At 35.9% G+C, this 15,023-nt stretch overlaps 1 protein-coding gene across 1 annotated transcript in view; it reads right to left on the reverse strand.

Moving 5' to 3' along the window:
- Positions 1-15,023, reverse strand: part of LOC106078071 (endothelin-converting enzyme 2-like) — a 44,836-nt gene that overhangs the window by 19,254 nt on the left and 10,559 nt on the right. The window contains exons 4-8 of the mRNA XM_056021600.1: positions 14,467-14,595; positions 9,492-9,662; positions 8,524-8,709; positions 5,228-5,323; positions 3,486-3,613 (exon numbers count right to left, since the gene is read on the reverse strand). Coding sequence (XP_055877575.1) covers positions 3,486-3,613; positions 5,228-5,323; positions 8,524-8,709; positions 9,492-9,662; positions 14,467-14,595 — 710 coding nt within the window. The remainder of the gene's footprint in view (positions 1-3,485; positions 3,614-5,227; positions 5,324-8,523; positions 8,710-9,491; positions 9,663-14,466; positions 14,596-15,023) is intronic.

Below are 15,023 nucleotides of genomic sequence, written 5' to 3' on the forward strand. Positions count from 1 at the left end.
ATCACAGGGAAAAAGAAAATCACGCCTGAATACTACTAGCACAAAAAATCCTGATCTTTGCACCGAATTTGAGAACAAATTAGAGGAAGCTTATAAAAACTTCTCTGTGACTGAGGTAGAAAAAAGCTGGACGTTTATGCGTGATACAATCTATCAAACATCATCACTGGTCTTTGGAAACAAAACCAAGAAAAGCGAAGACTGGTTTGAAGCTAGTCTACCAGAAATGGAAACTGCAACTACGAACAAGAGAGCAGCCATGCTAATCTACAAGTAGGATCCCACCCCAAGCAACTTAAAAAGGCTCAGAGCTGCACGTAAGAATGCCCAAAGAGTAGCGAGACAATGTGCTAACAAATACTAGCAGGAGCTATGCAAAGATATTCAATCTTGTGCCGACTGTGGTAACATAAGAGGACTATATGAGGGCATGAGAAAAGCCTTTGGACCTCACACCAGCAAGTGTGCTCCGCTCAAGTCAAAAGAATGCTCAATCATCAGCGATCGTGCGCTGCAAATGGAACGATGGGTTGAACACTATGCAGAACTCTACCAGATTGAAAACGCCATCTCACCAAATGCTGTTTCCAACTTCCCATCACTTCCAGTTTTGACGGAATTAGACGAAACGCCCTCAGTAAAGGAGCTGAGCATTGCCATTGACATGCTTGCACATGGGAAAACACCCGGAGGAGATGGCATTCCTGCTGAAGTAATTCAGGCTGGAAAACATGCCCTAATCAAACCACTCCATGAACTGCTAAGCTTGTGCTGGGAACAAGGAATGGTCCCCCAGGAATTGAAAGACTCCAACATTGTTACAATTTATAAAAATAAAGGCGACCGCTCTGATTGTAACAATTACAGAGGCATCTCACTGCTTAGCATAGTCGGAAAGGCTTTTGCTAGAGTATTACTAAAGCGATTACAGATCCTGGCAGATCGTGTTTACCCAGAGTCGCAGTGTGGCTTTAGGGCAGGTAGATCTACAACAGATATGATTTTCTCTCTTCGGCAGCTACAGGAGAAGAGCAGAGAACAAAAGCAGCCCCTTTTCATAGCATTTATTGATTTGACCAAGATCTTTGACCTTGTTAGCAGAAGCGGTCTGTTTGCTGTACTAGAGAGAATCGGCTGCCCAAATAAGTTAAGAAAACTAGTGTCAGCTTTTCACGAAAATATGCAGGGCACCGTTCAGTTTGAATATTCTTCCTCCAGGCCATTCACCATTAAGAGCGGTGTAAAACAAGGATGTGTACTGGCCCCTAAACTATTTGGCATCTTCTTCTCAGTCGTACTATCCAGTGCTTTTAAATCCCTGGAAGACGGAATATACATCCATAGCAGATCCGATGGAAGGCTCTTTAACCTGGCACGTCTTAAAGCCAAAACGAAAAGGCGTCGTATCTTGATAAGGGAGCTGCTGTTTGCCGATGACGCGGCACTCGTATCTCACTCACAAGGAGGTCTACAGAAGCTAGTGAACGCCTTAGCAGCTGCTTGCCAAGAGTTTAGCCTTACTATAAGTCTCTCCAAGACCGAAATCCTGGCACAAGACGTCGCAGAAATACCTATAATACAAATTGGGAACCACACCCTTTCAGTGGTGCAGGAATTTACCTACTTGGGTTCAACAATTGTCAGTAACCTAGACTTAGACATCGAGCTGACAAAAAGGATAGGAAAAGCTACCACAGCATTGGCAAAACTCTCCAAGCGCGTCTGGGAAAATGGTAAATTGACCACAGCGACCAAAATCCTAGTCTACAACGCCTGTGTTGTGAGCACTCTCCTTTATGGCAGTGAGAGCTGGTCAACATACATGTACCAAGAGCACAGATTGAATAGTTTCCACTTGCGCTGCCTGAGACGCATAATGGGCATCTCTTGGAGGGACCATGTCTCCAATCAGGAAGTTTTATAATTGGCCAATATGAACAGCATGTATGCTCTCCTGACACAAAGAAGATTACGCTGGCTCGAACATGTCACCCGCATGCCAGATGGCAGAATCCCGAAAGATATATTATATGCTGAGCTTGTGGAAGGAGTCAGACCCAAGGGCCGCCCAAGACTAACATATAGAGATGTCTGCAAGCGAGACATGAGAGCCTCAGGCATCAGCGAAAGTATTTGGGAAAACATAGCCAAAGACCGGAGTGCATGGAGACAGACTGTGCGTGCTGGGACAACCCTTGCTGAGAACAAAAGAATTGAAGCGGCTTTAATCAAGAGGGATAAAAAGAAAGCTGCCCTGTCTGCTAGCCCTAAATCAGAGGCATACACATGTACGAATTGTGGCAAAGTCTGCCGTTCTAGAATTGGCTTGGTTAGTCACACCAGATTCTGCCCCGTCTCAAGATTAAGCCAAAACCAGTGACTCATTTGGGCACATCCATTGCCTTTCGAGACAAAAGGAGCCATATATATATATAATTGAAAACCCATTAATTAAGTACTTTTTTTCAAAAACAAATTATAGTAGTGTGTATGGTCGTATATGTAGATATAGTTTATATCCATAGGTCACTAATCTTGGGTCAAAGTTTACATGTTTACTACGTGTACAATTAATTTTTATTGAAGTAGAAACAATGATTCTAGAATTTTATTAGGTGAAGAAAAATTTGGAACAATCAATTTTTTTTAATGGCTTTTAGAATAATTGGATGTTATTTAAGATTTAATTAGTTTAAAAAATTATTAACTTGCAGAGCTGAAAGTTTTATGCATATTTTTCAATTAGTCATAAATACACGATTGCTTTTAATTTTTAATGGCTTTATTCTCCATTAATATATATATAATGCATACTGCATGCTATCTTAAAAAAAACAAACTACAAATAAATTTAAAACAATAGATATACAATCTAGATGTAAATAAAAGTTGGTAAAGATGTGAATGTGTAGGCTCAGGGATTCACTATTGTCATTTTTTTTTAGACTGACTCACTCACAGACTTAACTTCTATCACCCATTATATAGGCTACCTAGGTAATAAATGACACTCTCAAAACTGTTTTAACTCTTTCATTTATCGCTTATTTAACTCTTATTAATAGTATACAATGTAAAAAGAAATTGTCAAATGTGATGAAAAGAGAAAATAAAATATTATCAAGCTGGCATCATCATTCAAACATCGTGAATGTCATAGCATAAGTTTAAATGCAGCCATATCTCTGTGGCCTAGACCGCAATAGGTGAAGAGAAATAGTGACCAAGAAAGCTATGGACAGCAAAAAACACGGACCTCAGCTGTGAAACAAAAGCGTGTCATGCGAAGAAATGGCCAGCTGTTTTTTAATGTCACAATCGTGGACATAGAAATAGAATCGAATCCGGTTAATCGGATATTTTGATGCTAATAACCGGCTGGTCTCTTTTGCGCATTTGTCTATGCAAAAGTGTCTGTTTCGTTAGTTTATAATTCTGTTAGAATAAAAAAGCTTTTCCGATTAACTGGACTGTATCTTGCTTACTCTTTGTCGGTTCCTTGGATGATGTATCTGAGCCTCTTAAAGTAATCAAGCTCATCTACATTCATTTCATCATCTTTAGTTACAAACTTTTGACCAGCAACAGTAGAAAAATATTTGTCTACGTCGATCTGTAAATTAAAAAAAAATAAATAAAAGAAAATATAATGATATCACAAAATATCGTAAACCATAATGATTGTGGGCAAAATAAATGCAATGCAAAAATATTTGTCACATTAGTTTTATAAGGGAATATTACAACGATATGTTAAATTAAATATTTTGTTTAGACAGAAGAAAAAGACATTGTGACATCAACTTTTAATGTTACCCACCAGCTGCGCCCGATAATCTGTGCCCAGTAAATAGTTCTGTTTACTCCTTATTACGTTCTGACACGCTTGTTCTCCCACTTGCCATTCTCGGATCAAGTTGAAATTGTGCATAAATATTAATAATCGATAACAATACACGAATTAATCCAAAAGTTAACCAATTATTCAGTCATTTAGTACTGATCAATTAATTTTGTTTTATTTATTATAAATTAAGATAAACCACGTAATTTTTAGATAAATGGCAGTAATTTGCGGTTCCTGCCCTTAGAAAAGCTTTGATATTTTTTTTAAAGTATATGTTTTCTATAGCTTGTTAAGAAACTTATTTTATGTATATATGATCATTGCAGATTGTGATATAGAGATTTCTGTTGTAATATTAAGTGTAGCTAAGATTGTAATCATCTGGCATTTAGTGCTCTTGTATATTTAAAAATGCTTTTCAATGCTTTGAAATATGCTTATTATTTATAGATAGATTATTATTTATAGATAGATTATTATTTATAGATAGATTATTATTTATAGATTATGTGTTTTATATTTGAAAATATAAATTCTTCTGGCTATATTTTCTCTTTTTTTTTCTTTTATAATAAAAGAATAACTATTTAATCACATTGGGTGGCAGGTGACCAAGTGGTTATGCGTTTTTCTTCCGAACCTGGGGTCCTGGGTTCGAATCTCAGTGAAGACTGATTTTAAATTTCTGGATTTTTAGGGTGCCCCTGAGTCCACCCAACTCTAATAGGTAACTGACTTTAGTTGGGAAAGTAAAAGCGGTTGGTCGTTGTGCTGGCCACATGACACTCTGTTCGTTAACCGTTGGCCAAAGAAACAGATGATTTTAAAATCATCTGCCTTATAGATCGCAAAGTCTGAAAGGGGAACCTCACTGTATTTAAAAGTAAGCTCCCCTTTATGTTTTTGCATTTTAATGCTCACTCTAACTGTTAATATGAAATATGCATTTTTACATTATTTTTATAGAGTGTTTTATTATTTATTCTGGTATTGTCAGTCACGATGTAAGAGGCCATTGTGTTTCAGTTCAAAAGAACTAAATTTTGCTTGTTTTTTCTACCTGAAGTCTGGATGCAAACTAAAGTACAAACTAATGCGAGGCCACAGGCTGAAACAGGCACGTAAACAGAAGAAGTTCTTTTTGCCGCATTACATAATGGTAATAATAATCAGGCTTGTCTTCGAGTCCAAGGATTCATGAGACTCTGTGTGGCTATGCAGCCCCAGCAGGTGGTCGATTTAGAATTAGATTTTCTTTTCGCCGTCTTTGTATGAGAGTCAGCAGTAATGCCCTAGCAAATCTACTCGGTAAGTGTGTAGCGTAATAAGCGCATTGACTAACAGACATTGACTAACAGACATTGATGTTAAGACATTTACCCATGATCCTAGTACGGTCTGAAACTCTCCTACAGTCATTCTTTTTTCAAACGTCAGATTAGTTCCCTTGTTTTTTAAATCATAAGGAAGGAATATCTAGACAGAAAAATGTGTTCATATTGACATCGTATTGATACAAGGGCTAATATTTGGGGTGCACCGGATAGTCGCTCCGGCTCCGGCTTCTGCCGAATATTCGGCAATTTTTCAATATTCTGCTCCGGTCGAATATTACTAGTAAACCGGATAGTAAAAACTACACCGCAGTACCTATATTTCTATTAATATTATTACGCGACTCCGCGCTAAGACTTTTCCAGATACGTGAAACGGAGGTAACACTTAAATACCGAAACAACACAGGCGAAAGGCAAACAATATGAAGGTAGTCGACGATGATAAACGATGTCCAACTAGTTTAAACTAAATCTCCACGTCAATAAAAAATATACCAATACTCATAAAGTGGACATGATTCAATAATGCCAGTTCTGAAATACATTAACGTTTTTGTTTCAACCAAAAGAATTTGTTTTTAAAACTATAAACTATGACTATGCACCAAATATCTTTTAGTACAAAGACAAGGCGTGTTAATCTAAACAGAAATAAAACTTCACATTATAAATTCGCATTACATACATAGCAGCGATGGCTGAGACATTTTTTTTTCTTGACCTTTGAGTGGGCTAGTTAACAGTTAATAATTTTAACTATGTAACGCTGAGCAGGCGTCTGCCTAGATGTGCGGGTATATCTCCAGAGGTAGAGATGAACAGCCCCCCACCTTCTTTTCTTAGTTTAGTCCATAACATTGAGTTCACAGATAGACATCTGACCATATTAAGCCAGATGTCAGCGTGTTGACACTGTCTAGAGGTCACATCTTAGGAGGGAACTGAGTTTGTTTACTTGCAGAAGAATTTTTATTAGGGGGCTGGACTACAAGCCATACCTCTATAAAGTTAATCTGGTATGAGTTTGTTTATTATGAGATAGGTTATCAATCAAGGGTCTGGATCACAAGCCACACCTTTTATACTATTAACCGGGTAATAAGTTTGTTTACTTTGAGTTAAGTCTCAATTAGGGGGCTGGACTACAAGCCAAACATCTACGATGTTACTAAGATTGCTAACTTGGAGATAAATGTCAATTATGAGGTTGGACATAGAACACACACCTACAAGAGTGATTTTTTGCAACCCTAAAACCAAGAGTATGTTATTAATAATTATTATATTTAATAGCTTAGTAAGCTAGGAACTAATTTAAATGTGGATACAAATAGAAAGGATCTGTGTATATTAGCATTGAAGCCACTGACCAGAGGTATTTTTAAAGGGAGGGCTCAAGAGACTCAACACCCCCAACTTCTTACTTGTTTAATCCATGACGCATAATGTATTGATAGACAATGACCATTCTTAACGCAGAATGGTATAACGCAAATTGTTAAGACATATTGACACTGTCTAGAGGTCACTAGTTTGTTTACTTGGAGAGAAATGTCAATTACGGCGCTGAACTACAGGACACACCCCTACAAGTATTTTGTTACACAAGCCACGGGTATAAAGTGGCTTGTAAGGGCCTTTAGTAAATTGGACATTAATTATAATGGCTGATAAAAGGTCATCACTTATATGGCATTACTTTAATGTCAAAACAATGAATGCGGCTCTTCTTGCCCTGCTCTCAGAGAGCTCAGACGTAAATGAGTATTTCAAAGAATTAGAACACATTGAAGAATACTGTAAAGATAATTTTTTATTATTAAATGTAAAAAAAACCAAAGAAATGATAATCGATTTTCGCAGGGACAAGAAGGAAAATGATATTGTTTCTGTAGCTGGAGAGACTATTGAAATTGTACAAACCTTTAAATACCTTGGTACTATCCTAGATAATTAACTAAATTTTACTGCAAATACTGATTATATCAGCAAAAAAGGGCAGCAAAGATTACGACTACTAAGAAAACTGTCCTCGTTTAATGTTAGCGAAAAGGCCTTGGCTATGTTTTATCACGCTCACATCTGCAATATTTTCAGTTTCAATATAACTGCCTGGTATGGCAATCTGAGCATTAAAAATAGGAATAAACTTAATAGAATCCTCAATGCTGCTGGCAAAATCATTGGCAAAAAACAAACCCCATTTGGGCAGTTGTTTGAGACAAACATCTATAAAAAAGCTAACAAGATCCTCGAAATAAAGAATCACCCTTTGTGTCAGGATTTCGTGATTTTACCATCACAAAAGAGATACAAGACACCGATAGCAAAGACAAACAGGCACAAACACTCTTTTGTTCCCCTGGCAATCAAATCATTAAATAAGAACAATCTGGTATAAATTTTGTCACATGTAAATTATGAGTGAGTCTGGTGTGAATGTACACTTTGGTTTCTTATAGTTATAATGTTTTTTGTTTGGTGTAATGCACAAATTGTAAGATAAATTTCCTTACGGATAATAAAGATTATTATTATTATTATTACTGGTATTACTTAAGATATATACTTATCCATTATCTGCATTAGGCACAAGTCAGAAGCGGTTTGTGGCCTTTAAAACACGAGCCTAATGACAAGTTGATGGTGTCAAATACATGAAAACAAACATCTACCCACTATTCAACTTAGATTGTACTTGAGAGAGATGTAACTCTTTCTCTCCGTAATTATTTACCACATTCTCGTGGAATCAACGCTGGTATCGTCGGTTAGGAGAGAAGGAGTTAACTATAAACCCAAGATTGCCCTTTACATTCGAGTGATTGACATTAGTTACATATAAGTTTATATCTTCTACATGGGTCATCCCGCATACTACTTTACAATTAATGGCCTCATACATACACACACCATCTCATGTTACAAAGATTAGTTAATGATAAGCATATCTGTTAAAAATGCTGTTAATTTTAATTTACCAATCAGTAATAGATTTTAAAGCAAGAAAGTAAATAAATGAAAAAAAAAATGAATATAGGTATGTTATATAGAAGATTTGCTAAAACTTCAGTAAAACAAGTTGTTTCAGTCATGTAGGTATTCGGCTCCGGCTCCGGCCAAATATCAAATTTTACTATCCGGTCATATCCAGCTCCGGCCGAATATCAAAAAGTACTATCCGGTGCACCCCTAATATATATATATATATATATATATATATATATATATATATATATATATATAAACGAACGTACATACACATGGAACAAACTTGCATAAATTCATTGTGGATACAAGCTCAGACTATATTTTCACCCAGTATACAAGCTCTTGTACCTTGGATAACTTCTTTTGAAACTCATAAACTACTTCCAGCTTCTCTCGTGCGGTCTGTTCCTCTCCGCCTAGAAGTAGTGCCAGTGGTACATTCTCGTTCATGAAGGCCTCCTTTAATGCTGGCTCATCAAATGGGTTGCGGTTCGAGTCTGGGTTAACGTCATTATAAAGACCATTTTCACGTACCTTAATTAAAAGTTTATAATAGAAAGTACAAATTATTATTCCTGAAAAAAGCTAAAATGTTTTGTGAGGCATTGTAAAACTGTAATAAATAACAATTATATAGATAACTGTAAAAGCAAATTCATTCTCAATTTGAAAAACCATTTATTATTTATCAAAAATTTAAATTTATGTTTAAAGCATAGTATCTGTCAATCAGTGAATCTATCTATCCATTTAGCAATGAACCAATCAATCTATCGATCTATCAACCAATCAATCCAACAATCAACAATCAATCAATCCATCCATGAATGTATCAAATTCATCCATCCGTCTCTAAGCTCAATCAGTGTATATAACTGTTTTAGCTTATGATATCAGTGTGGTCACTTTGTAATCGATTCAAAGGGAATCAATACAGCAGTATTTGAATCGCTTATTTGCAAAGCTTAAATCAACCCACTCTGTCTGTTTGTCTGTCTGTATTGTAAAAATTTCAACACATTTTAAAAAATGTTTTCTCGAATTAACAAAGCATGAATCAATTTAAAATTAACCATTTAAACAATTAATAATTGATATTAAATATTTAATTTGATATAAAAAAAATGACAATAACTTCTACTTATTGAGAGATATAATTGTAAGTGTTGAGTTCTTTCCCTTAGATAAGATTTATTATTCTTTAAAAAGGATTTTTATATTTATCTTGTTGGTCTCTAACCCTAATGCTATCTCTATTCTCTCTTTTCTTATTTCAACTAAAGTCTATTTCTGTTTAATTCTCTCTATTAACTTACATACAGTATGTTCCGAGAAACATTAAGAAGATCTACACTAATGTAGTAATTCCAGAAACTATATCCCCACAGAGAGTGACTTTTCTCTAAAGCGTGTTGTAGTGACCAGTTGGCTTCGTTCCATCCTTTAGGGGTCGGAGTGACTGTCCAGGATCCTAAGTCATCAATATACTATAACAATAAGGACAAAAATATGTATTTAATACATAAAATAACATATATATTATAGTTCAAGGTTGTCTAGACATCCCTGTAGTTTGAGAATATTGTCTTGAGTCCTTTCTTGTACGTTTTTTTGAATGATTTTTCCTTCTTTAAGTTTCGTGCGTTAAGTAGGCAGCAGTTGTATTGTTTGTGGTCCGATGATCCTAAGTCCAGAGTTCTGTTCTCTCTTGTCGGACAAGAGATGTGTTGATAGAAGGTGGGTAGGTCAACCTTCAAGGTGCATTTATTAAAATCACACAGTATAAATACTGGTGCGTCCGGTGACCTTGTCTGAAACTCATGCACTACGCCAGCGATGATTGCAGCTGCAACTTCCGCCTTGGCTTTAGTCGGAACATAAACCAGGACTATGTAAATAACACCAAAGTCTCGTGGCAAATAAAAAGGTCTCAATGAGAGCGCCAGTAGTTGGTCAAGATGGGTTGGTAATTCGAACGATTAAAACCTTCTGAAAAGTGTAGGACTGCTAACGACCCGACAAATTCATTATAATTGACTGTCTACTCCTTGATCTGTTAATTACGTTGCCATTTAGAATGTTGCCTCTCAAAAACGTAATAAAGACTATTACAGGCGTCAGTTCGCTTTCACTAACATTCAGAAATACACATTTAGCCACAAGTATCCCTTAAAAACATTGTGCACCGTTCGGGCGCCACACATGACCTGTCGACCATCTTTCATCATTGTTTTCATTCTTTTGCCTTGAATAGAATCTCTTTCAATGACAGGCCTGACCATTCTTTGACCATTCTTTGACCATTCTTTGATGTTTTCTTCCCATGAGATTTTTTTCTTCCTCTTTTATTTTCATCGGCAATGTTCCTTTACTGTAGTAAAGTGTTTTGTGCGCCTAGAGAATCTTGTCATGTGACCATAACATTTTAGTGTTTTTTTTTAATGAGTGCACCATGTTTGAGTGAATAGATGCACCATGTTTGAGTGAATGGGTGCACTATGTTTGAGTGAATGGATGCACTTTGTTTGAGTGAATGGATGCACTATGTTTGAGTGAATGGGTGCACTATATTTGAGTGAATGGATGCACTTTGTTTGAGTGAATGGGTGCACTATATTTGAGTGAATGGATGCACTTTGTTTGAGTGAATGGGTGCACTATGTTTGAGTGAATGGATGCACTTTGTTTGAGTGAATGGGTGCACTATGTTTGAGTGAATGGATGCACTTTGTTTGAGTGAATGGGTGCACTATGTTTAAATCAATGAATGCACTATGTTTGAATCAATGAATGCATTATGTTTAAGTAAATGTGTGCAGTATGTTTGAGTGAATGGATGCACTATGTTTGAGTAAATGAATGCACAATATTTGAGTGAATGGGTGCACTATGTTTGAGTTTATGGATGCACTATGTTTAAGTAACAGAGTGCACTATGTTTGAGTGAATGAATGAACTATGTTTGAGTGAATAGATGCACTATGTTTGAGTGAATGGATGCACTATGTTTGAGTGAATGGATGCACTATGTTTGAGTGAATGGATGCACTATGTTTGAGTCAATGGATGCACTATGTTTGAGTGAATGGATGCACTATGTTTGAGTCAATGGATGCACTATGTTTGAGTGAATGGATGCACTATGTTTGAATGAATGGGTGCACTATGTTTGAGTGAATGGATGCACTATGTTTGAATGAATGGGAGCACTATGTTTGAGTGAATGGATGCACTATGTTTGAGTGAATGGATGCACTATGTTTGAAAGAATGGATGCACTATGTTTTAGTAAATGAATGCACTTTTTTTGAGTTAATGGGTGCACTATGTTTGAGTAAATTAATGCACTATGTTTGAAAGAATGGATGCACTATGTTTGAGTTTATGGATGCACTATGTTTGAGTAACAGAGTGCACTATGTTTGAGTGAACGAATGCACTATGTTTGAGTGAATGGATGCACTATGTTTGAATGAATGGGTGCACTATGTTTGAGTGAATGGATGCATTATGTTTGAATGAATGGGAGCACTATGTTTGAGTGAATGGATGCACTATGTTTGAGTGAATGGATGCACTATGTTTGAAAGAATGGATGCACTATGTCTTAGTAAATGGATGCACATTGTTTGAGTTAATGGGTGCACTATGTTTGAGTAAATGAATGCACTATGTTTGAAAGAATGGATGCACTATGTTTGAGTTTATGGATGCACTATGTTTGAGTAACAGAGTGCACTATGTTTGAGTGAATGAATGCACTATGTTTGAGTGAATGGATGCACTTTGTTTGAGTGAATGGATGCACTATGTTTGAGTGAATGGATGCACTATGTTTGAGTGAATGGATGCACTATGTTTGAGTGAATGGATGCACTATGTTTGAGTGAATGGATGCACTATGTTTGAGTAAATGGATGCACTATGTTTGAGTAAATGGATGCACTATGTTTGAGTAAATGGATGCACTATGTTTGAGTAAATGGATGCACTATGTTTGAGTGAATGGATGCACTATGTTTGAGTGAATGGATGCACTATGTTTGAGTGAATAGATGCACTATGTTTGAGTGAATAGATGCACTATGTTTAAGTGAATGGATGCACTATGTTTGAGTAAATGGATGCACTATGTTTGAGTAAATGATTGCACTATGTTTGAGTAAATAGATGCACTATGTTTGAGTGAATGGATGCACTATGTTTGAGTGAATGGATGCACTATGTTTGAGTAAATGGATGCACTATGTTTGAGTGAATGGATGCTCTATGTTTGAGTGAATGGATGCACTATGTTTGAGTGAATGGATGCACTATGTTTGAGTGAATAGATGCACTATGTTTGAGTGAATGGATGCACTATGTTTGAGTGAATGGATGCACTATGTTTGAGTGAATGGATGCACTATGTGTGAGAAAAAAGGATGCAGATTGTTTGAGTAAATGAGCGCACTATGATTGAGTAAATCGGTGCACTATGCTAATGTAAATGAGTGGACTATGATTTGAGTGCGCAGCTTGTCTTAAGGCTATATACATTTCATTGCAATTTTATTAAATCTGAGAGCTGATAAAGTGCGATGTAAAAGTATCATTTGCTTCAGTAACAAATAAAATACAAAGACGATTTAAAACATTTTATCGTAAAGCCAACTACTTTAAACCTAAAGAAATAAGATTACAAAGACAGTTTGTGTTGAAACACAAACTCTAAATTATCCCGAAGTGGTCCACCCAGGATGGCAAAAAGGCAGGTTTCACTATTTTCAGATAGAACATCAGAATGAAATTGTATCAAAGACAAATGACATAGAAGAATGGAGAAAGAAGGTTTACATATCTTGTGTGGTGCCCCAGCGGTCCAGCAGACCAAAGGATAGGTGAAAGTGAATGTGAAGTTAGATGTGAACCTGGCCTAAATGATGTCTTATAACGAATAATCAATATCTAATTGATGCAAATTTTTTTGTTTGTAAAGGGTCAATCTCTTATTGAAATCCCCAAGAAAAAACAGAAAGAAATAGTTTTATCCCCCCGTTACTGGTTTTATACTACGTGTACAGCTCTGCAGGTCACGCAATAAAATTGTTGTTTCAAATCATGTTCCACTTATATGCATATTAAATAATTTTTTCTCTTTTAAAAAAATAACCTTTTTTTTGTAAATGTAGAACTTAGTATGACAGAATTTACATAACGTAGCAATAAAAATGTTATAAAAAAAATGTTGACAAAAAACATTTGCATAAATGTGTAAAAATATGGCGTATGTGTATCTCCTCTACTAAAGAGACTTGTCATTTATCAGTTTTAGAACCCCTGTAATATTTTGTGACTAGTAGTCACTGAACTATTCCGTGCTAACTGCACGAGATTTTTCTCCTGGTCGGGGACTGACCACGAGGTGGACATCTCAGTTACTTTCAGACTCCCGTAGAGAGAGGAGTGCTATATGGATATCTTTTACAGTGGAGTAATGTACATGTACTCAAGTTATTATAATTGATTTGTATTCAGAATATGTTTCTCTGGACATAAAATTTGTGATGGCTGAAGTCGCCAATATCTTTTGTGAATTATATTATCGTGTCAATAAAGTTCATGTCTGCTACAAGAGTGTTTATTAATAATTCTAAATGTTGTGGTCGGAGAGTCCAGTATGTTAGTGTTCTCACCACGCACCTGCAAATCTAGTGTGTGTGAGAAAGTATTTAGTTAACAAGTCAGAGAACCATATAGTAGTACCAGAAGAAGTAACTACAACGCACAGAGACATTCGCGTCATCACGCCTACAACAAGAACCAGGCTGTGACAAGACTCCAGTTTTTGTTACTATTAATAGTGAGTTGTTATAAAAGTGGTGTATTTTTATGAAAAAACTGCTTGCATAAGTGATTTTAAAAATTCGATTTTTCACTTTCAGAAAAGAAAAATATAGCCGTTGCTTCAGAACTTTGAATGGACTACAATATTATGATGTCGGATTTTCACTATATTTTCTAGTTTACGGATCTAAACGGCACGGACAGACATTTCATACAAAATTAATAGCGTCTTTTATCCTTTCAGGGGCCGTTAAAAATGTCATAGCTGACCAAAAATCCTTACAAATACTAATTAGATACAAGAGCTCAAGAGGCCGACTTCTTCATCAACTGACAGTATCAAGGTCAATGCAAATTTAACCTGTCAGTATTCTTTTCTGTCCTGTTTTACTCTATCAGTTTCCAAAATGAATTGAAGCCAAATAATTATAAAACAAATTGTCTTCGTATGAATAGTAGTCTTACATTGACAAGTGATTTATACAACAGTGTAGCATTCGCTTCCGTCTGAGTACAAGTTTTAAAAATTGTTCTCGCTTTTTCTAGGGCCGTAGACTCTCTGCACTGGTCTTTGACGTCATCGTTCTCCAAAAACTGTTACAAGATGGAAAATATTTTAAATGAATAACAGTGAAAGCACTTCTTAGACATTGGATATAGTATTTCTTAATTAGTACAATGTGATCTATATGGAGTCGAGTCACTTGAAAAAAAAAAAGATTTAAATTCATTCTGTTTGTCACCACTCACAAAGCAATTAGGACTAATTAAAGAGGACATTTTTTTAAATTAGTCATACTGTGGCATATGAAATAAAAGGCTCTCTATGGGTAGCACTCGTGAAATGTTAATGACAGGCTCACGATTGAGAGTAAGGGGGCTTACAAGGTATGCAGATGAATTTTGTGACAGAGAGGTTCAGACTTTTTAGTAGAGGAAGGAAGTTTTTTTATATTTGAGAGAGAAGGGGGCTTATTTATGATTTAAATACCTTACATTTGTTGTGGGTATAGTAAGTTGAT

The sequence above is a fragment of the Biomphalaria glabrata genome, chromosome 2 (assembly GCF_947242115.1).
Source record: "Biomphalaria glabrata chromosome 2, xgBioGlab47.1, whole genome shotgun sequence".
Lineage (NCBI taxonomy): Eukaryota > Metazoa > Mollusca > Gastropoda > Planorbidae > Biomphalaria > Biomphalaria glabrata.